Source organism: Nicotiana attenuata, unplaced genomic scaffold (assembly GCF_001879085.1).
Source record: "Nicotiana attenuata strain UT unplaced genomic scaffold, NIATTr2, whole genome shotgun sequence".
Classification (NCBI taxonomy): Eukaryota; Viridiplantae; Streptophyta; class Magnoliopsida; order Solanales; family Solanaceae; genus Nicotiana; species Nicotiana attenuata.
In genome coordinates this window covers 167,334-185,054 of record NW_017671186.1, presented here as the reverse complement: position 1 = coordinate 185,054, position 17,721 = coordinate 167,334, and the positions used below count along the sequence as shown (strand labels likewise).

At 37.1% G+C, this 17,721-nt stretch overlaps 2 protein-coding genes across 2 annotated transcripts; one reads left to right on the top strand and one right to left on the bottom strand.

The window, feature by feature from the left end:
• The first annotated feature begins 356 nt into the window (after positions 1–356).
• LOC109206509 (isoflavone reductase homolog A622) lies at positions 357–2,495 on the top strand. Its single transcript, XM_019369332.1, has 5 exons — positions 357–797; positions 1,033–1,167; positions 1,406–1,643; positions 1,740–1,943; positions 2,070–2,495. The coding sequence occupies exons 1-5, from the start codon at positions 609–611 to the stop codon at positions 2,234–2,236; spliced, it is 933 nt and encodes a 310-aa protein (XP_019224877.1). The 5' UTR covers positions 357–608; the 3' UTR covers positions 2,237–2,495.
• Positions 2,496–8,664: 6,169 nt separating this feature from the next.
• LOC109206508 (protein DETOXIFICATION 40-like) lies at positions 8,665–12,622 on the bottom strand. Its single transcript, XM_019369330.1, has 7 exons — positions 12,227–12,622; positions 11,479–12,110; positions 10,995–11,051; positions 10,411–10,649; positions 9,327–9,445; positions 9,111–9,197; positions 8,665–8,994 (listed from the first exon to the last, which is right to left on the bottom strand). Exons 1-7 carry the CDS (start codon positions 12,527–12,529, stop codon positions 8,929–8,931), a joined length of 1,503 nt encoding a protein of 500 aa, XP_019224875.1. The 5' UTR covers positions 12,530–12,622; the 3' UTR covers positions 8,665–8,928.
• Positions 12,623–17,721: the final 5,099 nt, after the last annotated feature.

The window sequence follows — 17,721 nt, the reverse complement described above, 5'->3', positions numbered from 1 at the left end:
ACTACTATACCCTACTCTAAAATAATTTGTTTATTTCAGGGGATTGGAAAATGACTTTAAGTTATATATTATTAGTGTAAAAAGAATTTACACTATCAGATCACCCAAGAAATATTTACAAGTAAGCCTCTATAAAAAATAAAGTTTGTAATCTTAAAATAAAGCATGTTACATGTTATAATAGGTAAATGTGACCTGATAGTGTACAAAATACTTTAAGCTAATCGTGTAACTAACTAAACTCATATATATATATANTTATTATTATTATTATTAATATATATATATATATATATATATATATATATATATATTTTCTTACATGCTCATCTAGTAGGTAATGACACAGTTAGACGCAAATTAAGTACTATAACCGTGGAATGGATGAACATACTAGGACAGATCCTCACAAATTTATTAATGTTGTGATATCGTAATTCCATGTGTTAGGTTAATTGTGCAAAATTCCATAGCTTGAATTTGCCTATAAGTACCCGCGTTAATATCAGCTTCTCTACAGCATTTCATACCAAAATCTGATTTAATTTCTAGTTTCTAGCCCCTCTACCTTAACCGAAGCTACTTCTTTTTCTTCCCCTAGGAGTAAAATGGTTGTATCAGAGAAAAGCAAGATCTTAATAATTGGAGGCACAGGCTACATAGGAAAATACTTGGTGGAGACAAGTGCAAAATCTGGGCATCCAACTTTCGTTCTTATAAGAGAAAGCACACTGCTAAACCCCGAGAAATCAAAACTCATCGACACATTCAAGAGTTATGGGGTTACGCTACTTTTTGTAAGTTCTCACAAACTATTCTTTTTCCACACTATCTTTTTTTTTCTTTGTATAAATTTAAATTATATACATCGATAATTAAAAAAATATATTTTAACTAATAAGTAACTTGTCTTATGTTCCAGATTACTAATACTACTATTTATGATGGACAGTTACGTGTGATGTGATTATCTTTTACGTGACATATTACAATGTTTGAGTTATTCTGAAATTCTAACTTCCTGATAACTAGGGAGATATATCCAATCAAGAAAGCTTACTCAAGGCAATCAAGCAAGTTGATGTGGTGATTTCCACTGTCGGGGGACAGCAATTTGCTGATCAAGTGAACATCATCAATGCAATTAAAGAAGCTGGAAATATCAAGGCAAGGAAATAGCTTCTTGATATAAATATATAAATTGTAAAATTACCATACAAAAGAGATAAATTTAGGACAGGTTCTACGCATCAAATGAACATGTTTCTTTTGGTTCAAACTGTGGTTACATATATAAAAAATAATTAAAATATGCATATATATATTTAATAAGATCATATATATTCTAAACCAACTTTCTACATATGAAGTTTGTTTTAATAGCAAAAAAGTTTGTGAATTGCAGAGATTTCTTCCTTCAGAATTTGGATTCGATGTGGATCATGCTCATGCAATTGAGCCAGCTGCATCACTCTTCGCTCTAAAAGTAAAAATCAGGAGGATGATTGAGGCAGAAGGAATTCCATACACATATGTAATCTGCAATTGGTTTGCAGATTTCTTCTTGCCCAACTTGGGGCAGTTAGAGGCCAAAACCCCTCCTAGAGACAAAGTTGTCATTTTTGGCGATGGAAATCCGAAAGGTAATGACTTAATCAAAACCCTCTATGTGTTTTCATCACATCAAATAGATAAAATTCTGACGAGTGAGGCTGACGAGTTCATTCATTCTATTTCAGCAATATATGTGAAGGAAGAAGACATAGCGACATACACTATCGAAGCAGTAGATGATCCACGGACATTGAATAAGACTCTTCACATGAGACCACCTGCCAATGTTCTATCCTTCAACGAGATAGTGTCCTTGTGGGAGGAGAAAATTGGGAAGACCCTCGAGAAGTTATATCTATCAGAGGAAGATATTCTCCAGATTGTACAAGGTAACATAACAACCACCTCTTAATGTATATTTTTTAAATATGGTACAAACTAAAGGCTTTATCTGCCACTATTTCTACATTCTATATCTCTCTAATACCTGTGCTGATAATATCAATTTTTCACAGAGGGACCTCTGCCATTAAGGACTAATTTGGCCATATGCCATTCAGTTTTTGTTAATGGAGATTCTGCAAACTTTGAGGTTCAACCTCCTACAGGTGTCGAAGCCACTGAGCTATATCCAAAAGTGAAATACACAACCGTCGACGAGTTCTACAACAAATTTGTCTAGTTTGTCGATATCAATCTGCGGTGACTCGATCAAACTTGTTGTTTCTATGGATTTATTGAGTGTAATTGCAATAATTTTCGCTACAATGCTTTTGCAACTGAAATGTACTAGCTAGTTGAACGCTAGCTAAACTCATTACTGTTATTTGCTATTTTTCGTCTTATTCCATATATTGTATGCGTATGTTTGTGTTTAAAACGAACCGCTATGTATTCATCTAATGAATTTTGCACTATGTTGAGTGGCACTTCATCTTTAATTTGAGTAAAGTTCAGTTTAACCCTTTAACTTTTGATGCTTATGAAACAATATTTCCTCCGGATTTTCATCGAGACTTAGCTGTGTCAATGGCTCTTTAAAAACCGATGGAATTGACCGAGCATGTCACGATCAAAATCTAGTATCTAGACTGCAATAGGGCATCCAACAAGCCATTACCCCTGTTAGGTGAAACTAGTAAACATACTGATAGTATGAAATGAACAAGATGAAGGTAATAATAAAGATGTCTCATGCTAATAAATGCGGAAATACAACAGTAACATCCCAAAAAATGCAAAAGAGCCTATGTCATGGAACAAATTTTAAAGTAGCCCGAATACATAATTATACTGAATAAAGATAGAAACTGAAATAAGCTCCAGGACTGGTGGTGGGTCACTTAAGCTGGATAAGACTGGAACAAGCTGGAATTAATGCTCAACTGTTGGATCGCCCTTGATAGAAGCGAGCTGGCTAACCTCACAAACTCCGTCCATACCTCAAATGACGAATGAACCTCGGACTTAGTTAGGACCGAACTAAAAAACTTTTCTCTCTCTAGAATGAATTTCTCTCTCAGCGACGGCTGAAATGACGAGGAAATTGAAAACTGTGGGAGGAAGGAAACAGAGTCAAAAGTGCCGACAACCTCCATCTATTGTGAGAATGGGAGTGCCTAACTCGGCGGATGCGAAAAAACTCGTAAAATCAATGTCTTACAAGGAATTGTGCTGCTAGATTTGCATAAATGTTCAACATCAGAAGTTATGTAGAAAACACCATAGAAGAGATTGCAAGGTGATGTAAAGGACTACAATTCGTCAGGAAATCAATCATGGGCTGATTTGGTAGAAAATGAGGAGGAATGTGTTGAGGTGCAGTCAAAGTCAAAAACCATAGAATCCAATTTGACGTTATAGAGCAAAATTGTGTCTAACACCCTAGTACCAGAGGGATTTGATATGAAATCACAGGAACCAAAACAACAGAATGTCAAAATTACAATGGAAGACATTAAGAACGAGGTGGAATACTGAACAATGATGTCATATGTTATGTATTGGGGTCTAACCACCCAGAAGCTGTAATGAGTGGCTACTTCCACAGAATTTGGGAAAAAATGGGGATTGACAAAGTTGCGCAAGTAAACAGAGGGGTTTTCCTAGTGAGATTCACTCAAATTGAGAGTAGAGTGAAGGTTGTGGAAGACGGAGTCCAGATGTTTAACAAAAAGCCAGTGATAGTCAATCCTTGGTCGCCTAAAATTGATACAAGGAAAGAAACTTTCAGCACAGTGCCAATATGGATATGGTTACCAGAACTTGATATAAAGTATTGGGGACAAAATGCACTAACTAAAATTGCAAGGCTAGTGGGCCATCCATTGAAGGCTGATAGAGCCACAACACAGAAGGAGAGGATGACTTTTGCTTGGGTATTTGTCGAGGTAGCATTAGACCAACCTTACCCAACGTGTATCATGTTTGAGAATGAATAGGGCAAAATCATTGAGCAAAAGGTGCACTATGAATGGAAACCTACACTATGCCATGGTTGCAATAATTATGGACATAAACTGAAGGTATGCATAAAACAAATGCAAGTAGAGAAACAGAAGGCAGACCAACCAAGGAAGGAATCAGAATAAAACAATACAGTGAATGAAACTAGAGGGAAAGTGCAGATTGAGGGACTGAATAACAAAAGGGTTGATACTAATCAGACTCCATGGTCTGTAAAAAAGGGAGGCACTAACAACTCTAAAAGAACCATGGGAGGTCCAAGTAAGGACCAAACACCAAGCATACGGAACTCATTTGAGGAACTAGAGGAGGCCAGCAGAATGGGGATAGAGGAGTAGGGGTATGGTACAACAAGAACAGTGGCACAGGGAGGGAAAGGTGACCCTAAACAAGGTAAGGATGGGGGATTCCCCCTTTCGAATGGATAGTATCAAATTTTGGAATACTCGGGGACTAAATAGGCCAAACAAATAGAAGGAAGTGAATCTGTTTATGCACCAATGCAAAGTTGGCTTCAATGGTCTCCTGGAAACTAAGATTAAGAGAAGAAATGCTCAAAATGCTTCTCTTAATCCATGTAGAAGCTGGTCTGGTACAACCAATCTAGGAGCACACCTTGGGGGAAAAGTGCCATGACCCAAAATCAATCCGTCGTGATGGCGCCTATCATAGAACTAGGCAACCCGACTACTCAGACATTTCCAACACTCTAAAGCTTTGAAAGATACTAAAGCAGTTAAATCTAATGAAAACCTTTTAAAGGTAGAATAAGAAATCACAACTCAATACAAAATCTCTCCGAAAGCCGGGGCATCACCGAGTACATGAGCATCTATATAAGAATATAGTCTAATACAATGTCTAGAGAATAAAAAAAACATAAAATGAAGAAAATGAAGGAGAGTCAAGGTCTGTAGATGCCAAGCAGCTACCTCGATGATCTCCGAAAACCCGGACTCTGCAACTCAACAACCGCCGTGACTGGAAGCACCAAGATCTCCACACGAGGTGCATGGTGTAGCGTGACTACAACCAACTGAATAAGTAACAAATCTAACTTTTGGATTGAAATTAGTGACGAACCCAGCAAGTATAGTTCAATATAGAAATAACAGTACAGAAATGTAGGCATGCTTTCAAGTTCAACAGATAAACTCAATACAAATGAGATAGATAAATTCTGAATGATATGGGGAATATAACCTCTCTACATCTAAATGCCAATGCACATGTTGTATGCAATGCACCATGCTGAAAGCCTCGTGTACTCACACTCTCAAAATACTCAATTACTCAGTACTGTATATAGCCAATCCAGCCCAGGGAAGAACCATCCTAGATATATATACATCAACTGACAGGCAGTCACTCGGTATTGTACACGGCCAATGCAGCCCAGGGAAAGATCCATCCCCAAATGTAAATGATTCAGAGAATATCCATGTCTAGGGAAGATCCATCCCTCAATATAAACAACTGCACTCATTGGGGGTGTGTATAGACTGCAGAGGGGCTCCTTCAGCCCAAGCGCTATCATAAGCCAAATCCAGGAATAAATCAAATAAACATGGTGCGACGTACATCCCGATCCCATAAATGAAACTCACAATTAGGCCCTCAGCCTCACTCAATCATCAATATCTCCAATCTCTCTCTCTTGGGCTCACAACGTCGTGAAACTAGCTCAAAAATGATGATATGATGTATGTTAAACATCCTTATAAGTCGGTTGAAAGGAATTCAAATTCTTTAGACTTAATTCACACAGATATTTGCGACATGAAGTCAATACCATCTCGCGGTGGGAAAAAGTATTTCATAACTTATATTGAAGACAATACTAGATATTGCTACATTTACATACTTAATAGTAATGATGAGGCAATTGAGGCATTCAAGCAATACAAAAATAAAGTTAAAACGCAACTGAACAAAAAGATCAAAATGATAGGAAGTGATAGGGCTGGTGAATATGAATCTCCTTTTGAAGAAATATGTTTGGAATATGGCATTATTCACAAAACAACTGCCCCTTACTCACCGCAATCTAATGGAATTACGGAAAGAAAGAATAGAACGTTAAAGGAGATGATGAATGCCTTATTCAAACACAAACCATTCCATATGAAAAATGAAAAGGTAGGAAATCCAACTTAAAATATTTTAAAGTGTGGGGGTGTTTGGCTAAAGTGTAAATTCCTAAACCGAAAAGGGTGAAGATTGGGTTTTCATAGGATATGCAAGAAATAGTAAGGCATATCATTTTCTGATTCATAGTCAGAAAATCCCGACATTCATATTAATATGGTTTCGATAATACTGAATTCTTTGAGAATATTTATCCGTATAAAGATGAATGCGAGCCGTCTAGCAAAAAATCTAAGTGACCTCGAGAAGAAGAAAATGAAAGTATGTTTAATGAGGAAAATCCAAGACGTAGTAAACGTCAAAGGACAACTAATTCCTTTGGACCAAGCTTTCTGACATTTTTGTTAGAAAACGAGCATCAAACATTTAAAGAAGCAATATTTTTCTCGGAAGCACAATATTGGAAATAGGCAGTCAATAGTGAGACAGAATCCATATTAAGTAATCATACTTGGAATTGGTTGATCTTCCTCCGAGAAATAAACATTTGGGTTCTAAGTATATTTTTAAAAGGAAAATGAAAGCTGATGGTACCATTGAAAAATATAAGGCAAGATTAGTTGTCAAAGGGTTTAGACAACGAGAAGGTCCTGATTATTTTGATATATACTCACCGGTAACGAGGATTATTTTTATTCGGGTGTTAATAGCGTTAGCCGCCGTATATGGTCTTGAAATCCATCAGACGGATGTGAAGATAGCCTTCTTAAATGGAGACTTGGAGGAAGAATTTTTTATGGAATAACCTAAAGGGTTCATTGTTCTTGGAAAAGAAAATAAGGTGTGCCGATTTGTTAAGTCACTTTATGGATTGAAACAAGCAGCTAAACAATGGCATGCGAAATTTGACCAAACAATGTTGGCAAATTGATTTAATATTAATGAGTGTGATAAATGTGTTTACATTAAAAATACTCCAAATCATATAATCATTGTATGTTTATATGTTGATGACATGTTAATAATGAGCAAAGTCATTGCAGATATAAATGCTACTAAGCGTATGCTTGCTAGCAAGGAGAATTCTGTAGGCCAGTTCTCTACGCACTTATGAACCAGGCGGTGTTCATGGCTGAAACGAACACAACAATGAGAACCAAAGGCGGTTAAAAGGTTTATTATGTAACTTATGGTTATCTAGTTATTCACCAAAGTTCCACGGTTCAAAGATATCAAATCTACCGATTGACCGAGTATATCTGACATAAGTTTACTATGGAAAGTTCAAAGGGAAACCTACTTATCCAGATGCAATTAATCCTTGCTACTATTTTTCATGCATGCATATTTTCAGATAGCCATTCCCTATTAATGTGGGGGATTGTTGGTTTTTTTTATCTAATTAGATAAGAGGTGTGAATGGGAAATAGAGGAAAAAGATTAGGAGAGAAATGAAGTGTTTGAAATAGTTTCCTTTACTAATGCACTTCGTCCTTCATCGGAAGAAGGAAATAAAATCTCTATGCTTACATAGAGAAGCACATCTTCTAGCTTTTAAAGAGTTTAAGAAGAAGTGGTGCCTCGCGCCGTCGTCGTCGTCGCTCGCTTGGCTCGGCTTCGGCTTCGGATTCGGTCAATTGATATGATTGATTGATAATTTTTTGGGACAAATTTATTTCCCGTTTTCCGTTATTTATTTTTCTTTTTCCTGGTAGTTTCGCGCGTATTTTCTAAGGACTCGCAATTTTTTTTGCCGAAATAGTACCTCATGTGAACAGGTACCCAGACTGTTTGGCTATAAATTCAAAGGTTTGGTCTCACTTTCTGACCACCAAAATTTGCATACTCTCCCCTCTCTCTTCTGCATTTGTTTTCCAAAAGCAAAATGTAAGCATCAGTGTGGTTTACTGCCGTTTGTTGAGTCCGACGAAGTTCTGTAATTTCCATTGCTGGTATTATAGAATAGTTGTTCCGTACTATACTGGGAGGAATAAATCCAACAACCTTGAATAACAGTGAGGGGATTAAATTCCTTAAGGAAACACAATTTTCTGGAATTTCTTTTTATTTTTGCAAAAATTATATGTCCGAATACAGATTACTAAGATATACATACACACACACACACACACACACACACACACACACACACACACATATATATATATATATATATATATATATATATATATATGATACCAGCTTGTCACAACCCCGGTTCGCCCTCCGTGAACATATCTGAAAACTGGGCCCAAGTCAGTGTAACGGACAACATACTCCGAGGGAGTATGTCCCCCAGAGTCTTAGGGACGCCTGGCGCGCGGAGTTTGAGCATTTGCGCTAGGGTACCATGACTGTCTCGGAGTATGCTGTCCGTTACACTGACTTGGGCCCAGTTTTCAGATATGGTTCACGGAGGGCGAACCGGGGTCGTGACAAGTGTGTGTGTGTGTGTGTTTTATTCAGCTATTACATTGCGCGTTACTCTTTTCATTGTTCTCATTTTTTTTTCCAGGTTAGATGCTCATGGTATCAACTTGATTGCACCTTGTGGGCTTAATTGGAGAACTGTAGTTGATTTCGAGCTCTTTGTAATACAATCAATAAATGTGCAGATACAGACAATGGATTTGACAGAATTGAAATGATTATTTGATTTAAAGTAATGATAAGAGACTCTCTCTAATTTCGCAGATATGCCAAAACCTTTGATTATGTAAACTGTTGATGACTTCTTTGCCCTTGCAGGTACTGCATGAATTAACTTTGAATTTCATGTCCCTGTATTATTATTCTAGGTCATAATGATTTTCACCACCTTCATTCCTTGTTTAGAGGTCCTTTAAGGTTTTCCCATTTGTCCAGACGTTTTTTGGCGCACTCCACCTGAAAAAAAAAAAGAATTCAAATTTCAGTTACGAACTTAACCAATCTTTTCATGTGCATTCAAAAAACTATGTACTGACTTTAACTTTGGAATGTAATCAGTGAGATAAAATCACCTCTTTATTCCAGTCAGTACGGAATGTAACCCAAAGCAGAATAATAGTTTGCATCACAGTACCTCCAATCATCCCAGTCCATATTCCCTGTCATAAATCCAGTAATTATGCCATACAACTCAGGCTATGGATATAAATTTACACATATGTGTTTGTCTTAAAGTATGTATTCAAATAGAAGGCTTTTAAAATTATGAATAGTGTGTATTGAAAAACCTTAGCACCAAGGTCAAACTTGAAGCCGAGAAGACATCCCAATGGAATTCCTACACCATAATAACACCCTACATTCACGTAGGCGACAAACGCCTGCCATCCACAGCCAACAGCAACACCTGAAATTTTAGAACCAATTGTACGTTGGTACACTTCCAGGCCGAAACAAAATCGAAAAAACTTTTACGGATTTCGTGTGAGGTAAATATGGTAACATACAAGCTAATGACGTAAATATATATAAACTAATATATATTCAAGACCATATAAGATGATATCAATCTATTTTCATAAACTAATTAATATCAAATTAACAGTGACTCATGTACATGAGTAGCTGTATTGAAATTTGGATACAAGGCCCGTGACATGATCACTTTTTTTTATTGTGCTTATGTTGTCTTTTTCTCGGCCTATTTGTGTCTTTCATTCAATCAAGTGATGACAAGCTTCTTGAGCACTTAAGATCACACAACAAAAAAGTCTATTGGAAAATTTAAGACCAAATTGGGTAAGCAAAGTTCCTTCCAACTACGACATTTGCAAAGGTGGGAATTATTTCTCACTTGCATCTATTTTCCATAGCCCTACTTTTTTTCCTCGCTTAAATTCCAAATTGGGTCATGCAACTTAGTAAATGCTAAAAATGAAAAGATTTAAGACGTATCACTTTAATGTTATGTGGTACTTAGATTTTGTAATTAGCTTTTACTGTTTCTACGAACTTTTAACCCTATCCGAAGAGATACATTCATACTACAAGTTGAATTACAACAAAAGGCCTATACCCTCCCATGCAACATATAATTAATATTGACATGGCATATCTGTATAAATCAGGAAAAACTAGTTTCTATAATTAACTTTCAATTCATATGTATTATATTTGTTTTACACTATTCGATTATTTAAAAGGTAACTGTACATAATAACCATAACAAGTGAGACTAATAACCTAGAGAACAAGACAATTAATGTGCTACAACAAATTAAATTATACTCATAGCCTAAAAATTCTTTATCTTATCGATGTGCTTAAATCGGAATATAATTAATGAACTTAATGACAAAGCATACTTCTTACCCGATAACACTGGTTGAATGCCATTGAGAATGAGGGTGACAGCTAAAAATGGACACAAACTAGATACTTCTTTGGCCACAACTTCACCCTCGGTGAATGCATAGCTGATAACATTGCGCAAACTGAGCACAATTATGGCTTCCACCACAGCAATGAGAAATGAAATGAATGTCACCATGAACACTGAGAATGCTGCTGACTTTGGGTGTGCTGCTCCTAGCTCGTTGCTCACTCTCACACTGGCAAATTTTATAACAATTATCACGGAAGTCAATTGCAAACAGAGTCTAACTTCTATGTACTGAAACTGAAAGAACTTTTTAGACTATCTGATCACTTAAAAATGTAGGTAATATTTTATACTCCAACTAGAATTATTTTGGTAACTTTCAATTTGTGGCAAGTAACCTGTTTTAATTAGCAAGTGAAACTAAACCGATAGTAGAAAAATCTTTTTCACTATCAATATAAATAATTTAAGTTATTTCAATAACACCACCTTATTTTTATGTGGACAAAGAATATTACACGAAAAGATGGTTAATGGATCATCAAGAAAAGAAAAATACTAGTCAAAAACTGACCTAGCAGCAGCATTGAACCCCACTGCAACCATGAACATCAGTCCATTCACTGCCAAGCTACAAAAATTCAAAAATATATCCTTTTTAACACATTAGCAAGTCACCTAAACGTTGCAAGATAACAGATGCGGATAACTTTTATAAAGAAAAATGGGCGTGTAGATTAGTACGATCGCAATCATTTCTCCTTAGTCATAAAGAATGATGACTCAGTCTACATGAATTGTTCATATTTATATATATAAATATATAGTTTGAGTAGAGGCCCAGGTGTATCAGCACTGGCTTTTGAAATTAAAGTGAATCCGCGACACTACAACATTTGCCATAGTATGTTCTAAGTTGGCCAAGAAGATCAAGTACAATCGATCAACAACTTAAACTTTTAGAGTAGAAGTTGTTGATGTTGCCACTATGATAACTAACTAGTCTTATGGGATCCTCAATAGATAAAAATAAAGTCAATTAGGTACAAAATTCTCACCAAACAGAGATTGAAGCCAAGGCAATCTCAGGATTGTTGAGTAATCCTGAGAGCAACACTAGAATCTGCATATACCAAGTCTCCAAGCAGAGCATAACAGCCGAACCAGCAGACAACTTGACAAATTGGCATAATCCACTAAAGGCCTCCCATCGAAAACCTGCCCAAGTAGCCTTACACCTTTCACTTTTTATTATATATATAAATTGAGCCACCACAATTATCCACCAAGAAAAACTCAGCACCAACGACGCCCCTAGCAATCCCAGTCCAATTTTGTATACAACAACCCAACTGAGCAATATGTGTACAAATAGAGTCCCCAGGGAAATAAAGGCACTGGGAGCAACAATACTCTGGGATTGCAAGAACTTCTGTATTGGGAAGTTCACCGCATAAGCAAAAATTTGTGGAATCAAACCATAAACAAATACTGCTGCTGCTGATGCCACTAGTTTTGATTCACCAAGAGCGAGCAGTATATTCTTGGAAAATAAATACACCACAGCTAGTGGAATGCCTGTTATGGAAAGTACTACTGTTGCTCTTTGCAGGTACACTCCTAGCATTTCATATCTGTGAGCTCCATATGCTTGCCCACAAAGTGTTTCCACTGCACTGCCCATTCCTAGCTGCAACCGATAAGGGAAAAAGGAAGATGGAAAAATTAATTATACGAGCAATATTGTTTTTTCATCATTGATGTTCAGGTCATTTGAGAAAGAAACTGAGAGATAATAAATAGTACCATAAGGCCATAAGCAAATAATTGGATGCCTTGATTGCCAAGAGAGGCTGCTGCAAGCTGCAGGTTCCCGAGTTGGCCAGAAAAGATCCGAGTAGACATGGACATGGCATTGTTGATCATGTAGACGGCAACTGAAGGGGCAGCAAGTCGATAAAGTAGCTGGAATTCGATCCAAGAGGCATACCTAAGGCGTCGAAAGTAGGGTAATTGGGAGTCGGAGAGCACCTCCTCGAGCTCGGAGCTACCCCCATGAGCAGCAACCAACAAGGGCTGCTCAACTTCAGACTTCATGCTTTTTCCCATGACAATGAATATGTAGAATGCAATGAATGTAACTTCTAGCTAGGCATATAAATACTAGATGAAGTTGTTATCTCGAGGTTTCATTTGAGATAATAAAAGGTTAATGTATGTCATTTTGTGAAGATGGAATCTTCAAAAAAATTATCGACTACTTGTTGATACGTAAATCAGCATAGCACCTCACGTGCCAATTTGTCGCTAGCTAGCAGCACTCCTTTTTTGAAATGTAAGAACCTTATAAAGAGTTTATTAAACACATGCATAACTCTTCGTCTCTTCCATACGAAATTATACCCTTTTCTCTCTCTGATTCTTTGTCCACTTTGATATCTGTACAAATTAAAATAGACAATCTAGTATGTAAATTACATTGAGATAATACCAGAACTTTGACAACATGAAAAAGAAAATCTTGGACATGGAAAACAGTAATATAGTGAGACAACTTTTAATCAATATATACATATATTTTTTTTAATCCAGTTATTTTGCGCATAAAATAATAGATTAAAATCTCATCATGATATGCCGTGTGAAATATTATGTAAGGTTAAATGTGTGTCGTTTTGTGAATCATGAAATTATAAAGTTTGTAATAATCGCAATAGTTGGAGTTGTTAAAAAGATTCTTTAAAGATTGTTATCTACACTGCATACCTTGTTCCTATGTAGAGTAAGTATGGCAACTCATGTGAAATTTGTCACGAGCACACCTTTTTTAAAATACAAGTATTTTGTAATGAGGTTGGTCAGACAAATGCATAACTCTTTCATATGAAACGACATATTTTTTCTCTAATTCTTTGTCCGCTTTGCCATCTTCTCCAAATTAAAACTAAAGAATGTAGTATCAAGTTACCTTTAGAAAATACTAATTGCTACTGTTCTAGCATATTGACAACATGAGCAAAGATATTGAACATAGAAACAACTAATATAGTGAAACGCCTGTTAGTCAATCAAATATGTTTTGATCACGCTCTATGTTAGAATGTAGCATGCATACTGAAAAGAATCTTTGGGGTATGCATTTATATTTTTTTAAGCTAAAAACATCCACCAAGATGTTCACCTCTTATAGTGGCGGGGGTTTGGCATGAACCTCTAACATGTTTATCAAGAGACATAAGAATACATATGGGAGGGAGACATAAAGCCTCGCCTCCAAAACAAAAGAAGCTTAACACAGGTCAAGCAAAAATATCCTACTGGAGGACTCCTCCACATATAATGGGACTAAAGTTTGCAATTGTGGTTACTGCTATTGCATGGTATCAAGCCGTCTGCCTCTAGAATTAGCCATGATCTGTCACAACAAAAAATCCAGCTATTCATGATGGCACCTAATCCAACCCGTTAGGTAAGCCAATTAACAACGAACCAATTTAATCATGAGATTTATTAAGAAAAGGAATGATAATACAACTGCTTTTATACAGAAAAAATTCTCAATGACTTATAGTACAAATCATGAGTTTCTAAGACTTAGAGTTTACAAAGCTGGTATGAAATAAATACATCATCTGTTCGAAATATACATAAATAGATTTTTATAAGTCTAAGGTTACCATGAACAAGAGGCAGCTACAAACGGAACGCAGGTATATCTTCAAATCCAGCTCCCATTGAACACAACAACATAAACAACCAATATATGCACGCAAGGTGCAGGAGTGTAGTATGAGTACAACCGGCCCCATGTACTCAATAAGTAACAAACCTAACCTTAGGTTGAAAGTAGTGACGAGCTGTAACATAGGTCGGGTCCAACACAAATAGCCAACAACAGCTCATAACAACATAATGAAAGTAATAAAAGAAGTAACTCAGAGAGAAAATGCTCAGATTGTTCTCAGTTCCAGAAATAGAGGCCTGCCTTTCAAGTATATCAGTGAAAACCCAAATTTTTTGCTAAAATCGCCAACAAAAGAGAGTAAGTTTGAAAACTGTGATTTTTTTCCAAAAAAACCTTTTAACACTAATTAAGATGTTTAAATTCTAGATGGCATGAAGAAGATAGATCTCTATGCCTACATGTCAATATGCAGGTAAACTCATGTCACCAAAATCGGAGTAGCAGAAAAAAATGCATCTCTATGCATGTATCTCAAGTACGCATGTCAAATGCAATGTATTCAGTGATGAACTCATGTACTCACTCTCTAAGAGTACTCAATCTCATTGTCTCAAACTTTCCACTCAACATGCTTAATCACTCGACACACTCAGTCACTCAGTACTGGACAGGGCAGATCCAACCCAAACATAACAACTGCTAGCAACTACACTAGGGGTGTACAGACTTTGAAGAGGCTCCCTCAGCCCAAGCTCTATAATCCGTACGAACACTCACGTGCTGCACGGACAACTCCGTGCTATAGTATCAATATCTGGATCTGCACGGATAACTCATGTGCCACAATATCAATATCCTCACAATTAGGCCATCGGCCTCACTCAGTCATCAATCTCTCTAGTCTTTCGGCTCACAACACTCATGCTGAGCAGCCCAAATCAATGATATCAGATATGATAATAAACAATAACAGAGACTGCGATATGATATGTAATGATGAATGCGACTGAGTATATAACTATAATTAAGCAAATAACTCAATAACAAGGAACGACCACTATGGGTCCCAATGGTACAAGCATATAGTCTAAAAATGATTTCTAGCATCAATTACAACTCAGGTGCTCTAACACATAGGGTATAATGGAAATGTTCAGATAAGATAGCTACATAGTTTCGTGGAATCGACTATACCAAATTTTACACAGTGCACGCCCACATGCCCGCCACCTAGCATGCACGTCAGCTCGACATCAATCATATAACACGTAATTCGGAGTTTCATACCCTCAACACCAAGTTTAGAAGTGTTATATACCTTGAACAAGCCAAATCCAATGCCGAGCAAGCCAAGTGATACTCCAAAAATGCCATCTCGCGCATACTGACCTCCGAACGGCTGAAAACTAGCCAACAACAATTCAAATACATCAAATAAAGTCTAAGGAAAAAATTTGAAATGATAATGGCCGAATCCTTAATCGAAAGCCCAAAATCATCCCAAAAGTTCAACCTGGGCCCCCACCTCAAAACTCACAAAATCCGACAACCCATTCAATTACGAGTCCAACCATGCTAGTTTCACTCAAACCGGACTCCAAATCGATGTTTAAAACTCTAAAATTCACTTTATGAAGTTTTAGACAAAATCCCCTAATTTCCTCTTTCGAAATCATCAACCAACTGCCAAAAACGAGGATAGATTCATGAAATATAATCAAAACCGAGTTAAGAAAGCTTACCCCAATCCGTATGGTGAAATTTCTATTCAAAGTCACCCAAAACCGAGCTCCAAGTCTTAAAATGAGAAGAAAACGACCAACCCTCGAAAATATAGCCTCTGCCCAGCACTTCCGCATATGCGGTCCAATTGTCGCCTTTGCGACCTACGCTTCTGTGAATCCCAATGAAAGCCAGCCCCTCCGCACCTGTGGAGTTTTCCCTCTTCTGCACACACACACAGGTGCGCCAACCAACTCACGTTTCTGAGCCACACGTCGCTTCTGCGGCTTGACTTACGCTTCTGCGGATGCGCAGATGCGCCCTTAATTCCGCTTCTGCGATCTTTCTCGCCTAGGTATCACCTCACTTCTGCGACTGCCTTGTCGCTTCCGCGACCATCGCACCTGTGCTACCAGCCACAGGTACGATCACACCAGATCTGCCACCAGCAACTTTAGCCAGAAATGATCCAAACAATTTGAACCTCGTTCAAAACTCTCCCGAGCCCCTCGGGACCACGTCTGAACATACCAACAAGTCCCATAACATAACACGGACCTACTTGAGGCTTCATATCACACGTAAGAGCATCGAAATGATGAATCATACCTCAACTCGAACTTAATGAACTTTGAACTTTTCAACTTCCAAAACTCGCGCCAAAACATATCAAATCAACCCCAAATGAACCCAAATTTTGCACACAACTCCCAAATGACATTATGAAGCTACTGAAATTCTCGGGTCCAAAAATCTGAATCCTATATCCTCAAAGTCAAACTCTCGGTCAAACTTATAAACTTTCCAAACTTTCAAATTTTTAACATTCGTCAATTAGCGCCGAAATCTTCTAGAAACATCCAAATGCAAATTCGTGAATACGCTTGAGTCCAAAATCCCATCCATATCTAACAGAACCATCAAAATTCTAATCCGATTCAAATGTTAAAAAGTCAAACTTGGTCAGCTCTTCCAACTTAAAGCTTCAATCATGATATTCATTTTTCCAAATCGAACCGAATAATCTGAAAACCAAAACCAACGATTCACACAAGCCATAATGCATCATATGATGGTACTCAATGCTTCAAATAACTAAATGGAATTCAAATGCTCAAAACGACCATTCGGGTCGTTACATGATCAAAGCTAAAAAATTTCTTTTTTGTTCTAATTCTGAAGCTTGGAAGATTATCTAGATCACACTTCAGCAAGGCTTTAACATTTCTAGGTAATGAAATAGCCTCATTAAAGAGTGCCTCTCCAGTATCATTGGCAGCGATGTTAGCAAGACAGCTTCCCCAACATCGTTAGCCACACTAAAGCAAAGGTTGAACTTGAAGTCTCCTTTCTTCATGATAACTTTGATGTGATCTACTGTATCCTTGATTTGTCATGGAGTCGCAATAGTTCCTTTGATCATGTTCACCCAGAAGTATAGAATCAGATTCAGTGATCACCTTATTCACTTGATTTTGGACACACGATTAAATCCCTTTCAGGATAGGTAGGCCCAATGCTCTATTGTTTGATCCAATTCTATAAAATGATGAGAATGGCATAATAATTTCACACCTGTGGTTGCTTAGAATACCCCCTTTCGCAGATATCCAAGGATTTGCTCTGCTACATCAATCAATATTTAGATTAAAAGTATGATCAGGTGGCTTTTCCATTTCACTACCTTCATGTTATTGTTTGCCTTATAGTTTCTTTTTTACCACATAAGGGATTCCAATATTCTATAAAATTACAATATAGATATTTGTTGTTTAATAGGGTCATACCGCACATAGCCAATTGTTTCCTTACTATAGAAATTTGGAGGTGAAGAGAACAAGTTCCCTCTTCTCTCTCATGATAACCCTAGCTATTAAAGCCTAAACCCTATCTG